General features: G+C 42.9%; 1 protein-coding gene across 16 annotated transcripts in view; it reads left to right on the forward strand.

The window, feature by feature from the left end:
• Positions 1 to 22,375, forward strand: part of DLG2 (discs large MAGUK scaffold protein 2) — a 1,711,631-nt gene that overhangs the window by 1,221,656 nt on the left and 467,600 nt on the right. For all 16 annotated transcript variants that reach the window (XM_068266685.1, XM_068266688.1, XM_068266686.1 and 13 more), the window contains one exon: positions 12,135 to 12,296. In XM_068266685.1, the coding sequence (XP_068122786.1) occupies positions 12,135 to 12,296 (162 nt within the window). The remainder of the gene's footprint in view (positions 1 to 12,134; positions 12,297 to 22,375) is intronic.

A 22,375-nucleotide genomic window follows, 5' to 3' on the forward strand; every position in this document is an offset into this window, starting at 1 on the left:
ATGCATACAAATAAAATTATTCTTAGCAAAAAGTACTACCCAAATAAAAGCCTAGTTTGTAAAAAAAATAAATAAAAATATATAGATCATTTCAGTGTGATAAGTAGCAATAAAGTTATTGGCGAATGAATGGGTGGAGCGTGATGTGAAAATTGTTCTGGTTTTGAAGGGGAAAAAAACCTTTCGTCCTGAAGTGGTTAAAGAAAGAGAGGTTGCTTATCTCAATAACGACAAATTCATGTACACAATGAATTTTATTATGTACTGGCTAGACTGGCCAAAATGGATCTAGCTTTGAAATGTATCACTTGTAATACTGACTAGTCAAAGAAATATTTTAGAGATGAATATTAAATAAGCTTCTAAACTTACTGCAGTGTTCGATAACTTTACCAATAGGTGGTGCACGATGGATTATTTTTTTCATGAAATATTTATATCAATTAAAAAATATTATTTTTTTTATGCACATATTGTAACATATTCTTAACCAATGGGATTTAAACTTTAAAATATTGAGATTAATTACAAAATCTTTTCTTCGTAGGTACATTGTAATTATAAAAAACGGAACATAATAAAAAACGTTTTTTAGGCTAGTGCCGACTACTACTAGCTCAGAACAACCGTACAGCTCTCACTCTGGTTCATATTCTTCATTTGAGCTTAGGAACATGGCATTTCCTCAGTTTTTGGTGCCTCTTTCAGCTGGCTTGGCTGCTGTAGACTAGTGATGGGCATGTCTAGGAGAACTCGTGGAGAAGCATGCGATCAGTTTGGTCAGGTGATAGACATGTAAGTCTCTGATTTGCTAGTCATGATCATGTGCTAAAACAGGATGTGATCACAGCAAATCAAAGATTTGCAAATCAGTCAGCTGATCAAACAAATCACATGCTTCTCTATCAATTCTCCTAGACATGACCCTCACTACTGTAGACCAATGCTAGGTTGTTCATCAGGATGTGTAGGTATCATAATGCTATTTTATGGCAGCCAGAACCATTAGAGCACAACAGGAGCTGTGGTGATGAGCTGCAGGGAAGAAAGCCACTGATTAATTGGGATGCTAGAGGGTGATATATATATATATATATATATATATATATATATATATATATATTTTTATATATATATATATATATATATATATATATATATATATATATATATATATATATATATATATATATATATATATATATATATATATATATATATTCCGTTTTCCTGATTTCTGTTCTTATTGTGTTTGTTTTTTTTCATAATTTGCATTTTCTGATGCAAAACTTGACTAATAAAATACTCCTAAAAAAAGGGTAACTCAGAAAAACAGAAATCGTAATAACGGAAAATTGGAAATCAGAAAAATGAAAATTGGCGTTGGCGGAAATCCGAATTTCCGTGGAATCAAAATTGGGCGCTTCCGACCTTTTCAGCTATGACTCACCAACAGGCACCGCTGTGCAGGTTGAGAGCTGCATAGCAGTACTGAACTAGTCATGTGTTATTGTTTTATTTTGTGATGAGTAGTATGTGTATGTATAGAAGTACCAGTATATATATATATATCTTTATTTCTATGGTCCCACATACTATTGAGCCTTCACATCATCTCGAACCATTGAGCAAATACATCAGGCAGAAAGGACTTGGAAATGTTCTTAGTACTTATTTTATCCTCTGCTGATACAAAATGTCATCCCAATCAATACTCTCTGCTGGAACTTGATTTATGCACTCTCTAGATTTGGAGACAAATCAATTTTAGATCGATGGAAGACCGTAATGCACTTTCAACTAACCATTTCTTCCTGGAGATAGCCACGGTAGATTCTTCATATTCCAGAGACTTTTCAAAGTTGTAGTGGAAGTAAATAAATTAACTTCGTGCAATAACAGAACGTTTGCCTGTTGTGGTGGAAAAAAAAGGAACATACTTTGGGGTTTTTTTTGTAAGAAAATACTGGGTATGCTTCAATTTCTAGAGAAGGATCGCGCAAACTTTGCACGGCCCTGACTGCATGTTGCGGGTCGCGAGCCGCATTCCTAAAATTCCTTCCCCCCACCTTCCTTGCAAAGTCATGAGCGGAAGGAAACCAAGGGTTAACACTCACCTACTCGGTGCTTCCTGCTTCGGGTCTCCATGGACACAGGGCATCATGTGACACGCGCCACATGACACGCCATCAGGACGTGCCAGCACGTAATACGCTGTCATGTCCTCACATGATGCCCTGTGTCCATGGAGACCCAATGCAGGAAGCGGCAAGTAGGTGAGTGTTAAGACTTGGTTTCCTTCCGCTCGTGACTTTGTCGCAACGCTGCAGGGAGGGAAGGAGTAGAAGAATCTGTCCGAATTTGCAGCATAGTTTGCCCAGCTCGTGCCCGTACAGACCTGATAAAATCCCAGACTGAGCATTCAGTCTGGCTTTGCTATAATGATTCCTGAGCAGAGCCAGCAGGGGGCAGGCTTGGGCTTGAAAAGACATGAGAGAACACAGACTGAGCTATAAATATTCCTGAGCAAAGCCAGGCTGAATGCTGCCTGCCAAAGTCAGGCTGAATGCTCAGTAGTGTCTGAATAACACCAGAAACAAGCATGCAGCTAATAATGTCAGATTTTTGTCAGAAACATCTTATCTGCATGCTCATTCAGGGTCTATGGCTAAAGCCTGGTACACACTTTAAATTATGATTTGGCCAATCACTGACCACTTTTACCACCTCCGTGTAGAACCTGCTCATAGTATTCCATATCTGTTGACCCTCAAAAAACTAATCTCTCACTTTAACTCTTACCTCTCTCCCCTCTTCCGCACCTCTTTCTTCCCCCTGGGGTGGAGCCATGTAACCAAGTTACTATGTTTCAGTTCTGTGTACCCACCCTTGAGGTGGTCTATAACAAATGGTTATTCCTGAGTAATGTATAGTATATATATATATATATGTAAATGGTGAAAACATCGAAATACTGTTTATAATTTGTATACACTTCTGTGAGGGAATATTTTGCTAAGGGATGACAACATTGTCATCATGTTATGTCCATTGAAAATTTCAATTCATGAAAAGGCTGAAATAAAAAAATAGAATGTTCAGACAGGACGAAAAATATTTGTTTGATGCTGTTTCATTTGTTTTATTATTACAATGTGTAAATGTGGATTGTATGTATTGTTAACAATTGAATATGCTGTAATATGACTAAAGAGCATGGGAAAAGTAAACCATCATTGATGTTTAAAGGGTACCTGTAGGGGGGTTGGGGGAAAATTAGTTGAAGTTACCCGGGACTTCTAATGGTCCCCCGCAGGCATCCTGCGCCTGCGCAGCCACTCATCGATGCTTCGGCTCCGCTTCCAGTTCACTTCTGGAATTTCAGACTTTAAAGTCGGAAAACCACTGCACCTGCGTTGCCGTTTCCTCACTTCCCCTGATGTCACCAGGAGTGCACGATGCAGGCACAGACCATACTGGGCCTGCGCAGTATGCACCTGGTGACATCAGCAGGAGCGAGGACACGGCAATGCAGGCACAGTGGTTTTCAGACTTTAAAGTCAGAAATTCCAGAAGTGAACTGGAGGCGGGGCCGGAGCATCGGTGAGTGGCTGCGCGGGCACAGGATATCTGCACGGGACCATTAGAAGCCCCGGGTAACTTCAGCTCATTTTCCCCTGACCCCCCTACAGTATCCCTTTAAAGAGACCCTGTAAAGAACCCACCCCCCTTACCTTGGGAGGGGAAGCCTCAAGGTCCCAATGAGGCTTCCCCCATCTTCTGTAGCTTCGCGGGAATCCAGCACTGGCTCCCCCGAAAGCTCCTTGACAAAGACTGACAAGACGGCGCAGGCGTGGGCGATATTTACTTAACGCGATCCTGCGCAGGTGCTCTAGCGGCTCTTTGTTTGGGTAAGATGGAAATAGCCAAGCCCGATCGTATCTGCTCTACTGCGTTGGTGCAAAGGACTTGAGCCTGCGCAGTAGAGCGGATACGAGCGGGTTCATTTTTTTTCGCCTTAACCCGAATGAAGAGCTGCTAGTGTGCCTGCGCAGGATCATGGTAGGTAAACCCCAGTCACCCAATGGCCAACTGTAGCAGGTTTGAGGCATCTGCTATTAACAGTGTAAAAATGGCAGCGATTTATATATTCCCCTTTAAAAGCAACAGGTGAATTTTGATTGGCTATTAAAGGCTCCACCCACTTCCCTAAGTATTCATCTCAGTCCCCCAATGACCATCTGTGTAAAGTTTGAGAACTCTGCCATTAACAATGTAAGAATGGCTGCAGTTTATATTTTCTCAAGGACATTTGTTTTTGTAACCTGGACACAAAGTGACTCAATGACCAAGTTTATGAGCTCTGGGGTCCTTGGCATCAATAATTTCTATTTTCCCAGTGAAATGAAACAAATCTAATTGGCTGTTTGTGGCTCTGCCCCATTTTCTGAATTTAAACCTCAGTGACCCAATGACCAACTGTACCAGGTTTGAGGCTTGTGCCATTAACAGTGCAAGAATGGCAGCAATTTAAATTTTCACCTTGAAAATCAACAGGTGAATTTTGATTGGCTTTTTCAGCTCCACCCACTTTTCTGAATATTAATCCCAGTCACCCAGTGACTACCTGTGTCAAGTTAACAATGTAAGAATGGTTGCAGTTTAAATTTTCCAATTTAAAAAGTTAGTTGTTTTTGGCTCCGCCCACTATTTCTAACCTTGACATACAGTCACTCAATGACCAAGTTTATGAGCTATGGGGTCCTTGGCATCAATAAGTTACATTTTCCCATTGAAATTAAACAAATCTGATTGGCTGCTTGTGGCTGACTGTACCAAATTTGAGGCCTCTGCAATTAAGAGTGTAAGAATGGCAGCAATGTAAATAACCCCCTTGAAAATCAATTGGTGAATTTTGATTGGCTGTTGTAGGCTCCAACCATTTTCCGGAATATTAATCCCAGTCATCCAGTGACCAACTGTCAAGTTTGAGAACCTTGCCAATAACAGAATGTTTGAAATCTATCTACCAAATATGATTGGCTGTTTGTGGCTCCACCCCTTTAGTGAATTTGGACCCCAGTCACCCAATGACCAACTGTACCAAGTTTGAGGCTTGTGTCCTTAACAGTGCAAGAATGTCAGCAATTTTAATATTCACTTTGAAAATCAATAGGCAAATGTTGATTGGCTTTTTTAGGCTCCACCCACTTTTCTGAATATGAATCCTAGTCACCCAGTAACCAACTGCAAAGTTTGAGATCCCTGCCATTAACAGTGAAGAAGGGCAGCAGCTTACATTTTCCCAGAGAAATTTGTATTTGACTCCACCCAGTTTTTGCAACCGTGACACACAGTCACTCAATGACCAAGTTTGTGAGCTTTCGGGTTCCTGGCATCAAAATTGTGTGAATGGAAGCAGTTTATCCAGCAAAGAAATCTGATTGGCTGTTTGTGGCCCTTTAGTAAATTTGAACCCCAGTCACATAATGACCCACTGTAGCAGGTTTGAGGCCTCTGCCGTTAACAGTGTAAGAATGGCAGCAACGTAAATATTTACCTTGAAAATCAATAGGTGAATTTTGATTGGCTGTTGTAGGCTCCACCCACTTGTCTGAATATTAATCCCAGTTACCCAGTGACCAACTGTGCAAAGTTTGAGAACCCTGTCAATAACAGAATGGCTGAAATCATTATAACAAATATGATTAGCTGTTTGTGGCTCCACCCCCTTTAGTAAATTTGGATCCCAGTCACCCATTGACTGACTGTATCAGGTTTGAGGCCTCTGCCATTAACAGTGTAAGAATGGTAGCAATGTAAATATTCCCTTTGAAAATCAATCAGTAAATTTTGATTGGCTGTTGTAGGCTCCACCCACATTTCTGAATATTAATCCCAGTCACCCAGTGGCCAACTGTGTCACGTTTGGGAACCCTGCCATTAACAGTGTAAGAATGGTTGCAGTTTATATTTTCCCATGTAAAAAAAATTTAGTTGTTGGCGCCGCCCACTTTTTCTAACCTTACAGTCACTCAATTACCAAGTCTATGAGCTTTGGGGTACTTGGTATTGATAATTTGTATCTTCCCATTGAAATTAAACAAATCTGATTGGCTGTGGCTCCGCCCCCTTTCTGAATTTGAACCCCCAGTTACCCAGTGACCAACTGTACCAGGTTTGAGGCATCTGCTATTAAAGGATACCCGAAGTGACATGTGACATGATGAGATAGACATGGGTATGTACAGTGCATCGCACACAAATAACTATGCTGTGTTCCGTTTTTTCTTTCTCTGCCTAAAAGAGTTAAATATCAGGTATGCAAGTAGCTGACTCAGTCCTGACTCAGACAGGAAGTGACTACAGTGTGACCCTCACCGATAGGAAATTCCCCTTTTTATCTCTTTTCTGCGCTCAGAAGCCATTTTCTGCTAGGAAAGTGTTTTTTTTAGTTGGAATTTCTTATCAGTGAGGGTCACAATGTAGTCACTTCCTGTCTGAGCCAGGACTGAGTCAGTTACTCGCATACCTGATATTTAACTCTTTCAGGCAGAGAAAGAAAAAAAGGAACACAGCCTAGTTATTTGTGTGCTAGGCACTGTACATACTCATGCCTATCTCATCATGTCATGTGTCACCTCGGGTATCCTTTAACAGTGTAAGAATGACAGCAATTTAAATATTCCCCTTGCAAATCAACAGGAGCATTTTGATTGGCTGTTGTAGGCTCCACCCATTTCCTCATTATTAATCCCAGTCACCCAGTGACCAACTGGGCAAAGTTTGAGAACCCTGCCATTAACAGAGTAAGAATGGCTGAAGTTTATATTTTCCCAGTGAAAGTTGTTTTTGGCTCTTCCCACTTTTTGTAATCTTGACACACAGTCACTCAATGACCAAGTCTGTGAGCTTTCAGGTTCCTGGCATCAAAAATGTGTGAATGGAAGCAGTTTATACACCAAGGAAATCTGATTGGCTGTTTGTGGCCCCGCCCTTTTAGTGAATTTGGACCCCAGTCACCCAGTGAATGACTGTAGCAAGTTTGAAGCTTTTGCCATTTAGGGCCCTTTTCCACTTGCAATCGCTAGCGTTCGCGCTGAACGCTAGCGATTGCGGATCAGCAAAAAGCAAAAAATTCCCGGCGCTTTCCCGACGTTTGCGATCGCGATTTTGCTATGCTATGCATAGCAAACTCACGGCAAGAATCGCTCCGCGGCGCGATCGCGATCAAGTAAAAAATGAATCGCGGTAGTGGAAATTACCTACCGCGATTCCTATGTTAAAGAGCAAACCGTAGCAATTTTAAAATCACTAGCGGTTTGCGGTTTTGCGATTAAGCAGTCGCAGACGCCGTAGTGGAAAAGGGTCCTAACAGTGTAAGAATGGCAGCAGTTTTCATTTTCACATTGAAAATGAACGGCTGAAATGTGATTGGCTGTTTAATGTTCTGCCCACTTTTCCTGGATTTGTAACCTCGGTCACCAAGTGACCAATTGTGCTAAGTGTGGGGACTGTGGCTTGATTACTGTGAGAATGGCAGCCTTTTCCATTGTTTCCATTGACATTAATCGGTGAAATTTGATATGCTGTTTGTAGCTCCGCTCAGGTGTGCAGGGGGGACGCAAGACCCCCAGAACATATCATCCCAGATAGTAAGGGATCTGTGTACCAAGTTTCAAATCGGTCAAACCGTTTTCGACTGATCGCGGCACATACACACATACATACACACATACATACATCCGATTTTATATATATATAGATTTATTGACCTGTCCACATTTTGATTTTAGTGAATTTTATATAGTAAATGAAGAGAAAACTATTCCAGGCATTTTCCATCTCTACTGCCTCTTATTGAAGTTAATCCTGATCTCATTTCCTCTCTTACTCTTTTTTTTTTGTTCAGCTAGAAACTGCACTGTCATATCTAGCTTGCTTTGTAAACACATGTGAGCACAGCACAGATCGTATTTCAGCAGCTTCTGCAGAGGGGGTGAGGTGTATTTTCCTTCTCACCCTCAGCCTGTCACACTGAACTGCCCTCAGCCAATCAGTAAGGAACAGTAATGTAGAAGGGGAGATAACCAGCTTCCTTCTTCCCGGCAATCTACCAGAAGCAAGGCTGACTAAAATAAGATTCACTACAGCAGACACATTTATGGTTATATTGGAATGCTTGCAATTTCTCCTGTTTTTGGTACTTTTTCAATTGCAGAATGCTGAAAAGTTGTTTTAAAGAGAAGATAAAAAATGATCTCACTGGGCAAAACTCAGGAGAAAAAGTTAACCCCTTGCCGACCAAGTAACGCTGATTGGCATGAACGCGGCGGCAGCCCAACTGGCGTGAAGACCTGGGGCAGGGTTTTGCGCACTGCATCTATCAAATACCAAATGAAATGTGACATGATTCTCCAAAATGCTGAATGAAATTTGGCAGGTTAAAATATTAGTGAAATGTCATTTAGTTTTTCAGTAAATCACCGAACTCAGACTATTACTGCATGTGGGAATATCGTAGTAAGTTCTGTAAAAGTTTAAAACACTGAATGCAGTATTTCACCGACTCTTTCTTTTTTGCCGAACTTGTGTTAGTGAATTGAAGCCACTGGCCTCAATTCACTAAGCTTATCTCCTGTCTTTAATAACGTTTCTAGAGTGATCACCATGGTGATAAGGCATGTAGTATTCAGGAAACATTTTACCTCAGGCAAACCTAAAGTTAACTCTTCTGTCTTTAACCTATTTTGGTTCCTGGACGTAGTTTCTACGTCCAGGAACCATGCGCGCTACCGTGCGCTCCCGCGGCCGATTGTGCGCGTGCACGCGCACTCCCGGCCGCGGATTCGGTAGCCAAGGAATCAATGTATCGGGCTATGGAGCCCGATCACTGATTCCTCTCCCCCGCTGAAAAAGCGACAGCTTCTCTCGGAAGCTGTGCTTTTTCTGGCTGTCTCCTTCCCGATGTGTCACTCTAAGCGTGTGCTACGCTTAGAGTGACGTCATGTAAACTAACTCATGGCCGCCATCTTGTGGCCAAAAAGTAATACTACACCTGAAAAAAAAAAAAAAAAAGAATTAACACACATTTACATTATAAATCTATTGTTTACCTCCCACCCTCCCAAAAGTACCCAAATAAAATGTTTACTATAAAAAAAAACAACATTACAATAAAAAAAAACAAAACATGTAAATATTTACCTAAGGGTCTAAACTTTTTAAATATCAATGTAAAGATGAAATATTTCTATATTTTTTTATTTTAAACTTGTAAATAGTGATAGATGCAAAACGGAAAAAATGCACCTTTATTTCCAAATAAAATATTGTCGCCATACATTGTGATAGGGACATAATTTTAACGGTGTAATAACCGGGACATATAGGCAAATACAATACGTGAGTTTTAATTATGGAGGTATGTATTATTTTAAAACTACAATGGCTGAAAACTGAGAAATAATGAATTTTTTCCGTTTTTTTCTTATTCTTCCTGTTAAAATGCATTTACAGTAAAGTGGCTCTTAGCAAATGTACCCTCCCCCCCCCCCCCCCCCCAAAGAAAGCCTAATTGGTGGCGGAAAAAAAAATATATAGATCAGTTCATTGTGATAATTAGTGATAAAGTTATAGGCTAATGAATGGGAGGTGAACATTTCTCAAGTGAAAACGACAGAACGCGAATGGGTTAATAAGGCAAAATAAATGCGTTTTATCTTCCCTTATTATCTCCACCATGATCTTAGTGAATTGAGGCCATTGTCTCCCAGCTGTAGTTCGTTATGGTCACACAGGTGACAGTCGGAGAAACCCTCAATCGTACTTAGTGACAATTGCTTGTTCAGCTTTGGCAGTCTGCCAGAGCTGATGTATAAAATTTAGAAGTTCCATGTAGCTTCTGGGGACAGAACAATGAAAAGAAAAAAATATCCACTATGGTCAATTGCTTGTTTCCTATTTTTTTCATGGGCACATAAGACAGGGGATGTATTGGCCAAAATAATTATGAAGCTTAGCTTCAGCCATCAGACATTTGCAGTTTGATAGTACGAGGGGTTCTCATTTTAATGAATATACCCAAATAATTCACACAGATTTAAAATAGCGCAATCTGACAGTCAACCATTTGTTGAATTACTCAAACTGTTTAACACAATTTGGGTAAAGAGGTGTCCCAGTGTGAATCAAATTGGATTAAAAACAAGATGAAATTGAAAAAAATTGAGGTGGCTTACCACAATGACGAGATCTTTGTATAGACAAAGAAATATTTATTTAGCACAGGCAACGCGTTTCACAGGTCTAAAGCTGGCCATACACTAGGCCGATTCCCCGCCGATCGACAGCAGATTCGATCACTGGGATCGAATCTGTCACATCGTTCATGCTACACGCTAAATTTCGATCTATTTTGTCCTGAAATAGATTGATCCCGTCGATCCGCTCCGTGTAGGAAATTACCGTCGATCGCCCGCGGGTAGGGAGCGCATCGCTAGCGGCGTTCGAGTGCCCGACGACCAACGCAATACAGCTGCAATACATTACCTGCTCTGCCGGCGCGACTCCCCAGGTCTCCGTTGTCTTCTCCGCTCATGTCTGGTCTCCAGCATGCTTCACTTCTTCCTGTCCCGGCAGGAAGTTTAAACAGTAGAGGGCGCTCTACTGTTTAAACTTCCCCCAGACAGGAAGAAGTGAAGCATGACGGACCTGGAGACCAGACCAGAGCGGAGAAGAAGACAGCGGAGACCTGGGGAGTCGCGCCAGCAGAGCAGGTAATATATGCGGGGGGGGGGGGGGAGTAGCAGCAGCACCACCACAAATTGTGAACGGTTTCATGCTGAAATCGATTCACAATCTGTTTGCAGTGAATGCAGCTATACGATCCCTCTCTGATCAGATTCGATCAGAGAGGGATCTATCTGTTTGTCAAATCTGATGGCAAATCGACCAGTGTATGGCTACCTTAAGCCTGCTTCCTCAGGCCAATAACAGTGCCAATTGCAAATAGCCAATCACCAAAGGGAGCTTTAAATTACTCAAACTGTTTAAAATAACACAAGTTATACATCAGTACTGAATATGGGGGAAGCACTAATACACAATGTCAGTCATGCTGAGCTTTTGGCTTTAGTTGTATTTGAGTTCCTCACCTGCCACAAGTATGCAGCCAGTGGAGTGAGACCAGAGTCAAAGCTTCTGATCTACATGTGTGTACAAGAGTCTGTAGCACACTGTGGGTAGGTAAAATCCAGATTACAGATACGACAGCTGACTCGTTTCAGACGTGTGGTCTTTAGTTATAGCTGACATGTTTCAGACACGTGGTCTTTAGTCACATGACTAAAGACCACGTGTCTGAAATGCGTCAGCTGCTGTTTCTGTCTTTTTAGAGGTGTCAATAAAGTAATCTAGATTTTACTGACTGATGGTGTGCTGTGGGCTTTTATAGTTACTAGTAGTGCTGCTTTGTGGAGGGATGGGGTAGCACCACCAATGCGTGAAGGAAGTATGGGCGGTCTTCCTGTCTGTCTTTCTATTTCTGCCCTGCGTGCTCACTCTGAGTGACACAGATGTGTTAACCAATAACCGCAGCTCCTACCTCCGTATATACCGAGACAATTTCACATTTTGCAAAACTGATCTCGCTCATCCTTACCAATTAACCTACCGTATCTGTATGTTTTTTGGGTGGAAACCCCAAGGTAGCATGAGTAGAATATAAAAACTCTCTGCAGATAGTGTCCTGGTCCAGATTTGAATCAGAGTGCTGCTAGGAGAGACAAGACACACAACATTTAAATTGTGCGCTATAAGCAGTAGCAGTGTTAAGGAGTCTTGCCCAAGGTCTCCTACTGAATAGGTGCTGGCTTACTGATTCAAACCCAGGTCTCCTGTGTCAGAGGCAGAGCCCTTAACCAGTACACTATTCAGCTACTGAGAGTGCTATCTGATTGACAAATGACTTCTTCCAGGGACAAACCTATGACTGCTAGGGACTGCTGTCATTTTATTTTACAGATTATTGTACCAGGATTCTGGTATTTGCAATAGATCATTTATTGGATGCTGAATAGTATGCACCGTCTTGCATTGCTTCAACATCTTTTTTCCCATTTGTTGTCTTGTAGGTCTCCAGGACCAGAACCGGTTTACAGCACTGTAAATAAGCTTGGTGACAAGCCTTCCTCTCCGAGGCAATATTCCCCCATAGAATGTGACAGAAGCTTCCTTCTCACATCTCCGTATCCTCACTTCCATGGAGGCCTTCTTACCGAACCTGAAATCTCCAGGTATGAAACCTTGTAGAGTTCTGAGAAATAGACCAATCTGCCCTGCCTTAAAGGAGTACTGTAGTGAGAGGTATATGGAGGCTGCCATATTGATTTCCTTTTAAGCAATACCAGTTACCTGGCTGCCCTGCAGAACTATCTGCCTACAGAATCACATCAGAAACAAGCATGCAGCTAATCTTGTCAGATCTGACAATAATGTCAGAAACACCTGATCTGCTTCATGCTTGTTCAGGGTCTAGGGCTAAAAGTATTAGAGGCCGAGGATCAGCAGGATAGCCAGGTAACTGGTATTGCTTAAAAGGAAATAAATATGGCAGCCTCTATATACCCCTCACTACAGTTCTCCTTTAATCATGATTCTCCCTCTAATGTCTACCACCATCCCCACTAACCAGGATGAGGATTTAATAGATACCTTAGCTCTCCGTAATCTTCAAAACAGGGGGAGCAGGGATGTTAAGCAAGCAGTCCTCATGCCCAATGCTCCCCTCATTCTTCTCCATTCCCTCTGATATCTTGTCAAGGCCCCCCAGAACTACTTCCAGTTCGGTCATTCGCAGGTGCTGCCCGGCGGCAAGCGTCCTTGATCACGTCCCTGTGGCGGTAGTGCTCTGTAGATGCGCACTATGTAGTTGTGACGTCACAACTACATAGTGCGCATGCGCAGAGCTGTTCCATTTTTAAAATTAACGAGAGCTAAGGTATCCTTTAAAGGGAAGGTTCAGGGAGGTAAAAAATCAAAATCAATTTCCACTTTCCTGGGGCTTCCTCCAGCCCGTGGCAGGCAGGAGGTGCCCTCGCCGCCGCTCCGCAGGCTCCCGGTGGTCTCCGGTGGCGCGCCCGACCTGGCCAGGCCGGCTGCCAGGTCGGGCTCTTCTGCGCTCCAAGGCCCGGAACTTCTGCGTCCCACGCCGGCGCGCTGACGTCATCGGACGTCCTCCGGGCTCTACTGCACAGGCGCAGTAGTTCTGCGCCTGCGCAGTAGAGCCCGGAGGACGTCCGATGACGTCAGCGCGCCGGCGTGGGACGCAGAAGTTCCGGGCCTTGGAGCGCAGAAGAGCCCGACCTGGCAGCCGGCCTGGCCAGGTCGGGCGCGCCACCGGAGACCACCGGGAGCCTGCGGAGCGGCGGCGAGGGCACCTCCTGCCTGCCACGGGCTGGAGGAAGCCCCAGGTAAGTGGAAATTGATTTTGATTTTTTACCCACCCTCCCTGAACCTTCCCTTTAAAGGTTACCTGAACTCTTGCGCAGCACACAATGAAAAGTCTTTATTCCAAATATAGTTGCTGAAGAAATTAACTTTTCTGTGTTCTGTGTTTATTTAGGCAGAACAACTAATTAGTGCTCTGCCAAGGCAGCTCTCCATATAGTAAACAGTGAGTCTTTTTTAGTACGTTGCAAAATGCAAAAGTGAAACTTCAGGTTTTTGAGGGTTTTTTGGGGAGATTTTTGTAAAATTTATGGAAATGTTCCCTACTATAAATGTTATTGTGGTGTGGTTAATTTTTTAGATCAGAGAGGAAGTTCTGAGTTGAGTTCCACTGTAAGTATTTTGCAAAAGATAATATAAAGATGTACAGACAGGGGTTCAAGTTCTGCTATTATATGTGGAAATAGAGTTATACTGATGCTTAAATTTCCTGATTCCTCTACTCTTAAAGAGAGCCCAAGGTGAGCTCAAAAAATGAAAAAAAAAAAGTAGGCTGCCTGATCCGGAGGGAGCTGAGCGGATTAGATAACCGCAAAAACCAGCACTCACCGCCGCTCCTGTGGGCTGCACTGGCCCACTTTCACTTCCGTGACCTATAGGTCACGACGCTGCAAGGAGAGACTGTGTGTTTCTCATAGCGTGCAGGGAGGCGGGGGAGTGGCAGGGGGTGTGGCCAGGGAGAGAGAGCTGCCAAATGGTAGCACTGGAAACCCTGCAGGAACGCCCCTGGCGGGTGTTTTAAACAGGGAATCCCTCTCCTTGTGTTTCCCTCCAAGATAGTGACAAATAATGTTGCTAATCTCAGGGGGCTATAACGCGGCGGTGGGTGGCAGAGAGCGGCGGTGTGGGGACACAGAGGCATGTTCTTAGGCAGAGAACATGCCTCTGTGTCCCATTTGCCCCCCAAGAACCACCTCAGGTTCTCTTTACAATGCTCGCTAATGGTACAATTGTTAGCGAGGATCGCCTGAGCGCTGAGATAAATGCGATTGGATATAAAATGTTGTAATACATTGATTATTTCACCATCAACTGAGCAATCTATATACTCCAATCCATTACAACCAATCTTAAAAATGTTTTTCCAATCGACTAAATTGTTACCAAACGATGACCATTGGAATCGTGGACAGTCAATTTGGAACTTTAACAAGGTTTATTTTCTGCCGATCCGATCACCTTTATCTGATCGCTCGGGCGTATATCACTGAAAATTGTACTGTTAGTGGGCACCCTAATCAGAATCTGGGAGATCTTTCGGTAGAAAATGTTGACACTTACCTCAGGAGAGTAAAGCCTCTGAATCCTCCAGAAGTTTCCCGTCTCTCTCTACCTCCCATCGTTGGGGCCCCCGGAGATCCATGGAGATGCACTGTGCAGCCAGTCTGTAACATAACAAAATGACAGTTGTTGCACATTCACCAAGCAGGGAAAGCAGCAGTCAGCGAATACACATTTGTACTCGCTATCACCCGTTCCTAAATGTTTCCTCATTCCTGTCCAAATGTGAGAAACTGGATGTCTGGATTTAAAAATAGTGCTGTGGCGCCATCTAGTGACTTAATAACAGTTTGCACCTCAAATCAACCCAATGTATTAATTTAAAGAACTCATTTCTTTATACACATGCCTGTTTCTAAAACTTGTATTTAATATTTTGAGTGCCATGGATTGATGCATTATCGCTTTTAAGGGGGCCACACACGTTACTTTTTTTCCCGTGTCGTGGAAACCAATCCAATTTTTCTGTTGAACTTTTTGATTTTTAATATGAATACCTTTCTAATATGGATTTTCGAAATTTGACATCTCTGTTCATCTAGCAATATCTCATTCCATCAACATTCTCTGTTTAGCATTACAATTACCACCAAACACCACATTGTTACTTAAAACTTTGTTTAACGCTTTTTTTTTCTTGCAACCACTCATTGATTTCTGTTTATTAATTAACATAAATTAAAAAAAAAGTACAATACAGTTATATTGTATTATTGTTCCAGACAATCACTTTTCCGTATATATTATTTTCATATTATATACCATACTATTTCCATCTTTTTTTAAATATACAGTACATACCGTATATATATACACACACTCTTTCATAATTCCATCCTTTTTGTTGTCCATACAAACGTTAAATAAAGTTTGGTATGTACTGGATAATTACTTACAATTTATTCAGGTTGAATACAAATTGACAATCTATGACACACCATACAATTCTTGATAAAGTTGGTCTGAATTTTCCAAAACATTCAATCTAAAAAAAAAAAAAAAAAAAAAACGAGAAAAATCCCACAATTTTATCAGATTTTACAGTTGAATAAAGAATACAGAAAAAAAATAAATTTTTTTTTTTAGAATTCATGGAAAATTAGTTTGTTTTTTTTACCACAAAAACGTGAAAACCATTTATTTTAACATGGAAAAAAAACTTAAAGGGGAACTGAAGAGAGAGGTATATGGAGGCTGTCATGTTTTTTTCCTTTTAGACAATACCAGTTGCCTGGCAGCACTGCTGATCCTCTGCCTCTAATACTATTAGCCATAGCCCCTAAACAAGCATGCAGCAGATCAGGTGTTTCAGTGGTTCAGACTTATAAGTCTGATCTGACAAGACTAGCTGCATGCTTGTTTCTGGTTTTAATCAGATACTACTGCAGAGAAATAGACCAGCAGGGCTGCCAGGCAACTGGTATTGATTAATAGGAAATAAACATGACAGCCTCCATATACCTCTCTCTTCAGTTCCCCTTTAAGCCAGAGCACCTGATCTGCATGCTTATATGGTGGTTGGGCGGTGTAATGGTTAAGGGCTCTGCCTCTGACACAGGAGACCAGGGTTCGAATCTTGGCTCTGTCTGTTCAGTTAGCCAGCACCTATTCAGTAGGAGACCTTAGGCAAGTCTCCCTAACACTGCTACCGCCTATAGAGCGCATCCTAGTGGCTGCAGCTCTGGCGCTTTGAGTCCGCCTGGAGAAAAGCGTGATATAAGTGTTTGTCTTTGTCTTTTTATTCAGGGCTAAATATATTAGAGGCAGAGGCTCAGCAGGACTGCCAGGCAATCTGTATTGTTTAAAAAACAATAAATATGTAAGCCTCCATATCCATCTTGGTTCAGGTGTGCTTTAACACCCCAGGAATTCTACTTTCCCATGGACTTCAATACATTTGGCTAGATTTGTTGACATAGGAATTTTGCTTCAATACATTTGTTGACATAGGAATTTTGGCAGAAACAAATTGACTTTGCAGAATTCACATACTGGTACTGAAGTTCAATGCCAAACGTCTGCCGGGTGCCTTGCAAGTTGTATATCACCGGAAACAACCAACCCCTGCAACTGAGATGAATGTGAGTGTTCATCTCAATGCATTTACTGTCTTTTACATACAACCAAGGGAACGTCGTACTTCCTGAAATGCTGTGTGTTGTGTAGCATCCAGCAGTGGTTGCATTTGGCAATTCCTCGTCCCCTATAGAGCTCAAACCGCGATGTAATAACAGAACCTGATGAGAACCAATGCCAACTGTTTTTTTTGGGCGGTTCCAGAAAAGTGTGTAGCATGTGCTAAACATGTTGCTTGCAGAAGCCCATCTTACCCAGGCCTTAAAGGAATACTATTGATATCCAAGTGTTCTAAAATGACAGTGCAAATAATGTCTAAGTAGCTGTGTAAATATTTTCCTACTTTTCATGTTAAATATCAGAGGCAAAAACTGTAATTTATTGAGGGTAGGATTTAGCTATATTGGGACAAATCAATTGCAGAAGGGGTGTCTGCTTCAATGCACAGCCAGAGTTGCATATCAGACTACAGAAAGCAAATCTCAAACATATCAAACTCTGAAAGCAAAAACAGTATGAAAAGCTGTGACAATTAGTTACATTTCCTCTGCTCTCTTCAGACACTTCAGTCAGAAACAGAGCTCCCAACAGCTGCAGCTCCTGTGTCCTGTCTCTCTCTGTCACACACAGTGCTACACATAGAGTTAACTGATCAAGTGTGAGGGGAATTTCCCCTCTCCTCATGGCTCATTCAGCCGTCAGTTTTGGCGTCAGTAAAGATTGAATGTATTTTGCTAACAGTAAACAAAGAGGTTGCTACTAAAATGTATACACCAGTACTTAGCAGCACTTCCCAAACAATTCCTGTGTCAATTGAAAAAAATATGTGAATCGATAGTATTCCTTTAATTTAGCATACACAGTATATGTCAGAAGAATAACCATTCTAGCGCAGGTGTGACCTTTAAAGCGGACCTGAACTCAGAACTTCCTCTCTCAGTGGCGTAGCTAAGGAGCTGTGGGCCCAGGTGCAAGTTTTACATGCCCCCCAAAGCACTCTTAACATAACAATTGACACGGCGCACCAAAACCTGCCAAGGACAATCACAGTGTCAGAGGTGCCAGAAGGGGATGGGAAACAGTTTGTTAATGATCACTACTATTTAAAGCATCTATAGAAGTGATTATTACGAGCACAAGGCCAATAGAGAGCTAATATTGTGCTTGAGGGAGGGCCCCTCGGGGCCCCTCTGACCCAAGGGCCCTGATGCGATTGCTACCTCTGCAACCCCTATTGCTAAGCCACTGTCCTCTCTGCTCTAAAAAGATAAGCAACAGCATAATAACATTTAAAGAAAAACATTTCTTTGTTGCAGCTGATATAAATCCTGCAATAAGGTTTCACAGTGGGATGTTAAAGTCCCACGTTACAACAGCCAGTAACGCAGCCTAACTCACAGCACTGTAAAATCAATGTGCTGTTCACAGTGCCCATGTTACGTTATATAGTAACGCAGCACGTTTAACCACTAAAGCCTAACTGGACGAGATTTCTTGTCCAGTTAGGCTGCGCGCACTCCCGCGGGCCCCAAGTGCGCGCTCCCGCTACCTGCCGTTAGCCGAGCGAACAGTGAAAGGGATTATAGATCCCTTTCACCGATCGCATCCCCCCGGAGAAAAGCCGACAGCGTCTCTCTAGACGCTGCAGCTTTTCTGCGTACCAAAAAGTTCTGTGTCTTCTTTCTTCTTCCTGGGAGCGAGCTCGATCGCTCCCAGGACTATTTGACTGTGGCCATCTTGTGGCCAAATAGTAAAACTACACCCACATACATTTTCCTTTAGACATATACACTTTTTTACATTAAAAATAAACTGTTTACCTCCCACACCAAAAATTACCCACATACAATTTTTAATTAAAAAAAAAAATTTTACAATTTAAAAAAAAACAACAACACATAAATAGTTACCTAAGGGTCTGAACTTTATAAATATGCATGTCAAAGGAGTATATTATATTTGTAAAAAAAATTATGGGCTTGTAAAGAGTGATGGACGCAAATTGAAAAATTGCACCTTTACTTCCAAATAAAATATTGGCACCATACATTGTGATAGGGACATCATTTAAATGGTGTAATAAGCAGGACAAATTGGCAAATAAAGTACATGGGTATTAATTATGGTAGCATGTATGAATTTTAAACTATAATGGCCAAAAGCTGAGAAATAATGATTTTTTTCCATTTCTTTCTTAATATTCCTGATAAAATGGATTTAGAATAAATTCATTCAGCAAAATGTATCACCCACAGAAAGGCTAATTGGTGGCGGAAAAAACAAGATATAGATCCATTCATTGTGATGAGTAGTGATAAAGTTATTGGCAAATGAATGGGAGGTGAAAGTTGCTCAGATGCAAAAAAATTTCAACCCTGTGGGCTTAAGTGGTTAACCACTTTACCCCCGCCCGTACGAATTTCTCCGTCCCTTTTTCCATCCTTTAACCCCCAGGGACAGAGAAATCCGTACTTTCCGCGTTCCCGCCGCTGTCCGCGCTCCCGCTCGTAAACACACCGCCCACCGCTAGTAAACACACCGCCGCCCACTCGCCCGGAGATCAATGAACGGGAAAATCCATTCCCGTTCGTTGATCTAAGCCCTGCAATGATCCGCTGCTTTCCGATGAGCAGCGCGATCATTGTGAAAAGTAAACACTTACCCAGCCTCCAAGTACTTCCTCCAAGCTTCCGGAAGGACGCTTGAAGGTCGCATTAAAACAAAACGTTACTGTGGCCATCTTGTGGCCAAATAGTAAAACTACACCCTACACATTTTTCACATACAAATAAATTACTTTTACACAAAAAATTAACTCATTACCTCCCACACTCCCAATTTTTTTTTTTTTTTTGTAATTAAAAAAAAATTAAAAAATGTACAATAAAAAAAATACATAAATAGTTACCTTAGGGACTGAACTTTTTAAATATTTATGTGTATGGAGGGAGAGAGAGCACAAAGCCAGCACTGCAGTTGGGGTTCTTTATTGTAGCAAAAACGAACACTTACAGTTCTGTAGCAGCCAGGTGTCAGGGCAGGTTAAGTGGGCGCCAGGTCTGTGTCCCCCTGCGGACGTCCGTTTCGCGCTAACCGCGCTTGTTCACCGCAATGGGGAAAGAGTTGGGGGCGGGCTGCATCGGCGTGGATTACATACCACGTCACGGCGGCACTTCCGCCTACGTTAGCTGGCCGCGCCCCCTGTTGCCATGTCAACTATGGACGCCCACTCGCCCTGCAGTAAGGACGAAAGCGTCCATGTAGCCTGGCGACGAGGAGTACGCCTACCGACACGCCCCGCCACACAGTCCGGAGCCCAGCCTCCCAGCAAAGGGGCGCACAACAAAGGCCGCTATGAATAAGCAGCCACACGTGTGCGCATGAGGGGACACGTACTATATTAGAGGTCCAAATAGAGGTGGCCTTGTGCAAAGGGAGGGTGGGTGGCGGAGGCCGAGGCGGGTGCGCCCGCAGGCGCAGCCCAAGGCGCCAGGTAGGTTGAACATTAAAACAACTACCAAAAAGGTATAAAAATTAAAAACCGATGGAGGGAGGAGAAGGGAGGCAAAAGGAATGAATGGAATGTATACGCAGTAGACAAAGTACGTATAAGGAGACGAATGCAGCCCAGCCAGAGAGGAGGAATAGAGAAAAACGTGCAGTGGAGTGAAGTTGCACATGCACGCGATACGCCAAGCAATACATGTCGGCGCGTGCATGTAGATGGAATAAGAAGATCTAGAGGGAAGAAAGCCAGACCCCACGCCAAGAGGTGGGATTCCACAAATGTGGCAGAACTAGAGGTTTAAGGGTTTGGAGGAGGTTATTATGATAGAGTGACATCTTGCATTTATTTCTCCAAGAAACAAGCTAATTCATTTTTATCATTCAGTCCAAGGGGGCCAAGTGCGTTAGTTTGCATTATCCACCGCGCTTCATGCTGTAATAGAGTTCGTTCCCTGTCTCCTCCTCGATTTGCGAAGGACACGGTTTCTAAAGCGAAGAATCTCAGGCAGTTTGGGTTTCTTCCGTGGCACTGAGCCATGTGTGTAATTAGCCTTGTGCATTTGTCTTTAGATTTAAGTGAACGAAAGTGTTCTTTAATCCTCGTTTGCATTTCTCGAGTAGTTTGTCCAATGTAATATCTATCACATGGACATAATAGACAATACACTACAAATTTGGATCTGCACGACAATACATCTTTAATTTTAACAGGGATTCCTCCTAAAGTCGATGTTCCATGTTTCAGGATTTGGTCACAGATGCCACATGTTCCACAGCGATAATTCCCCGGCCGTTTAAGAGTGTTCAACCAATTGGTCGAGTTTGGTTTTCTATATTCGCTACTCGTTAGCATGTCACCTAATGTGGGGGCCCTCCTAAAGGTTACCAGGGGGGGCATCGTGGTCACCCCTGTCAAGTGTGGGTCACCCTGTAAGACATGCCAGTTCTTCCGGATGATCTCTTTAATAGTAGTTGCCATTGGTGAGTAGTCGAACGCAAACACTTGTCTAGTGTTGGCATTAAGGCCGTTTCGCTGTGTGGTATGCTGGCGCCGTCTCCTGATTAGCTCACTCCTGGGTCTGGAGAGGGCCCTGTTCATTGCCTCCTCCAATAGGGCCAGATCGTAGCCTCTGAACAATAGTCGTGCTTTGAGCTCTTCTGCCTGTTCTAGATATTTAGAGTCTTCGCTGTTGTTTCTGCGAAGACGCAGGAACTGCCCGTAAGGAATAGATCTCGTCACCCAAGGGGGATGAAAGCTCTTTCTGTGCAGGATTGAGTTTGTGGCCGTGTTTTTTCGATAGCCTTTGGTTACTAATCGATCATGCCGAATGACAAGCTCAAGGTCAAGGAAATTGATATGGTGGAGATCAATTTCTGCAGTAAATTTCATATTGATCTGGTTGTCATTCAGATAATCGATGAAGAGGGAAAAATCTTGTTCAGTACCAGACCAGAACACCAGGACGTCGTCCACATACCTCGACCATCTCCGCAGGCATCCACGGAACGGATTGGCGTCGCCGTGCACGCAAATCTCTTCCCAGCGTGCCAGGAAGAGATTCGCGTACGTGCAGGCCACCGCCGTTCCCATGGCGGTGCCCGACACCTGCTGATACCACTTCTCTCTGAATAAGAAAGAGTTGTGGGTAAGCACGAAGCGTAGGCATTCGCAGATGTAGTCGCAGTGCTCGTCCGTGCGTGTGCCGCGTCTGAGGTACGACTCGACCGCCGCAATACCGTCTTCATGTGGTATTCTGCTGTACAGGCTGACCACGTCAATTGTGGCCAACCTGTCTCCCGTGTGCCAGACAAGGTCATCGACCCCGTCAAGGACGTCGATGGTGTCGGCGAGATGGGATGGCACTAACGACAGCAGAGGCCTGAGGAGATGATCGAGATACTTTGACAGTCTCTCGGTGATCGAACCGATACCGGAGACTATTGGACGTCCCGGTGGTCTGGTCCTAGATTTATGTATCTTGGGCAGCATGTACCATACTGG

The sequence above is a fragment of the Hyperolius riggenbachi genome, chromosome 2, assembly GCF_040937935.1.
Source record: "Hyperolius riggenbachi isolate aHypRig1 chromosome 2, aHypRig1.pri, whole genome shotgun sequence".
Lineage (NCBI taxonomy): Eukaryota > Metazoa > Chordata > Amphibia > Anura > Hyperoliidae > Hyperolius > Hyperolius riggenbachi.